This window comes from Impatiens glandulifera, chromosome 8, assembly GCF_907164915.1.
Source record: "Impatiens glandulifera chromosome 8, dImpGla2.1, whole genome shotgun sequence".
NCBI lineage: Eukaryota > Viridiplantae > Streptophyta > Magnoliopsida > Ericales > Balsaminaceae > Impatiens > Impatiens glandulifera.
In genome coordinates, this window is record NC_061869.1 from 1786162 (window position 1) to 1788986 (window position 2825).

General features: G+C 29.8%; 1 protein-coding gene across 1 annotated transcript; it reads left to right on the forward strand.

The window, feature by feature from the left end:
• The first annotated feature begins 413 nt into the window (after positions 1-413).
• On the forward strand, positions 414-1749 carry LOC124911660 (F-box/kelch-repeat protein At3g06240-like). Its single transcript, XM_047452169.1, has 2 exons — positions 414-1554; positions 1745-1749. The coding sequence occupies exons 1-2, from the start codon at positions 414-416 to the stop codon at positions 1747-1749; spliced, it is 1146 nt and encodes a 381-aa protein (XP_047308125.1).
• The last annotated feature ends 1076 nt before the right edge of the window (positions 1750-2825 follow it).

Consider the following 2825-nt stretch of genomic DNA (forward strand, 5'->3'; position numbering starts at 1 on the left):
GTTAATAAACTAAAATCATGATGTTCCTTAATCTATCTATCTATCTATATGAATGATCCAAGGTTTCAAACTAATTTACTTTTATTTCTGATTTGCTTGAATTTCTATAGTGATACTTCTTAAACTAATATATATTATATCTGTCTTTGATTCTTTATCAAGACTCCAGATTGGTATGCATCTTATTCTTAATATTCATACCTTAATTCTTGATTGATTTGTGTATGGTTGGTTATAGATGAATTGTTAGTTGATCTTAATTCAGATAATAGAAGAGAAAAATACATTTACTGAAGAAAATGAATGAGATATAGGCAACAGCAGATGCTTTTATGTTTAACTTTAGATTTGATGAAGATGATTATGACTTTACTTTTAACTCAAGTTTGCTTCTTGATTGGTTTAGGTTTCAAATGGCAGACATTTCTTTATTTCCTGAAGATTTGCTTAGCAATATCCTATCGAGGTTGCCAATCAAATATGTTCTGCTATCGAGATCAGTCTGCAAGAAATGGAACTTTATGCTACGAAGTTCTGATTTCTTTTCATTCTATTATAAACACCAGTCATGTGGACAAGAGAGATTAGCAAAGGATGGTGTTTCCTCTTTCATTGTCCTTGAATACGTTGAAAATGCTTCAGAGTATGACTCATATGATGACCCTGCTCATGTCTTACTATCGTTTCTTACCCTAAAGAAAATGGGCAATGAGCTAATCACAACAGTTGACAAAGTGGAAAATTTTGACATCCTCACTTCACCATCATTGAAGTCATCATTGGAGTTGTTATCCACCCAGGATGGAATTAGCGATGATCATATTAGCTTCGCAAATGTTTATGATGGCATTATATGTCTGGGAACTTACGTTGGTGTCGTTTTGTATAACCCTTACACTAGAGAATCTCAAAGGTTACCTTTCCTTCGATCGAATCCGTACCTAGATGATGATGATTATGTTATTTTGGGTATGTGGTTCGAGTCCAATCAGCAGCCCGGAACAATAAAACATTACAAAGTTTTCGGAGTTGTTAATCTAAATCATGGTTTTGAATGCAATACTTATGTGATTGAGAAATATGATTCTGCTGAGGGTAGATGGAGTGAAATCAAGACAATTCTCAACAGGCCAAAACAATACTTTTGTGATAAGTGCTTGTTATTCAATGGAATTTTTTACGTGTATGTTGATGGCGATTCTGTTGTCACATTAGATGCAAGATTAGAAAAGTTTGGACTCCTTCCACTTCCTTCAGAATTTACATTTCAGGACTTTAAACATTTGTGTTTAGATGACCTATTTGTTCTTGGGAGATCTCTAGCCTTGATTGCAGAAAATCGTGATAGTGATAGAGACTTTTGTCAGGATATGTGGATAATGACTGAATATGGTGTCAAGGAGTCGTGGACAAAGCAATACACTTTTGTCGAAGATGGTTTCAATTTTATTGATCCTTCTGGATTGTTTTATTATGGCTGGGGGCTTTTAGCGCAATGGAAGTGCATGAACGAGGATGAGTTATTCGTTGACTGCACAGTATCGTCGGAGGAATGTAAACTCGTCTCTTTTAACCTTCTTTTCGGCAAAATAAATTATATTTATATTTGTCGCGATCGAAAATTATTGTCAATTGTACCTTATGTGGATACTTTTTTTTTTCATTCAAGTGATTTATATGTTTTAACATATAAATCTTGAATGAAAAAAAAGGAAGTAAATGTTGTTTGGGTGTTGTGTGAAAGGTTAAGTAAGTGCGTAAGTATGGTTTTTTTTTTTTTAAATTGAAGTAAATGTTTTTTGTTTACACTTATAGCCTTGGGACAATTTGTTTTGATGATTAAGTATGTTTTTTTAATCAATTATGATAACAGTATATAATTTGTATATAATTGATTTTATTAATTTTCTGTAATTTTTACAAAAGAAATGAATTAATGAAATGGTATCAAATTTTCTAAGAAAATATATACTTTGATTTATATTGATTTTAAATTAGTTAATAAAATAAAATTGGTATTTTTTTTTAACTTTTTTAGTCTTGTTATTGAATCTCTTTTTAAGTGAAAATATGTATTCATTAGAATAACTAGGAAGATTTATGTACGATGCATAAAATTATATTGTTACGTCCCGCGTTTATCAATTTGGTGTTGAATTTAAAATATAAAGTGTTATTAGCCTAGTTGGTTAAAGAGTTGTAGTTGTTTTGTTAGGTTGCGATTCGAAACATACCTATAATATTTTTTATTTTATTTTTAACCGTTTTAAGTTTATAGGTGGGTCAACCTAAAATCCGACTCAAATATCCATTTACTCTCACATATATATCCAAATTAACCACAGTTCTCGACTCGATAATTCGGACACTTTCAAAATTAAGCATCTTATTATATATATATATATATATATATATATATATATATATATATATATATATATATATATATATATATTTATTGTTTAAAATATCAAAGGTTAATTGTGAAAAAAAAAATAAAAAATATATATATATAATTACTTTTCTAAATAAAATAAAATCCATCATTCATTCTCCATGGCAAAGGACAATTGTGGAGTTGTCGATCAAAGACATCCTTCCAACAACGTTAAGGGGTGCCAGCCATAATAAATTTTATATTTACATTTTGGTATTAAAAAGAAGGTTAATGGTTTAAAATATGTTGTTGCAACCGGTCATTATGTTGTAATTCTTAAAGTGTCGCAAAATTTGTAACAAATTCTCAAAATCGAGTTCTTAAATCAACACCGACAAACTTTAATCAAAATTATACATAACTGAAAAGAGGAGATCGGAAAATTTAG

What these genes read in the sequence shown, in the direction of transcription:
- LOC124911660 (XM_047452169.1), top strand. Translation starts at nt 414, where the DNA reads ATGGCAGACATTTCTTTATTTCCTGAAGATTTGCTTAGCAATATCCTA.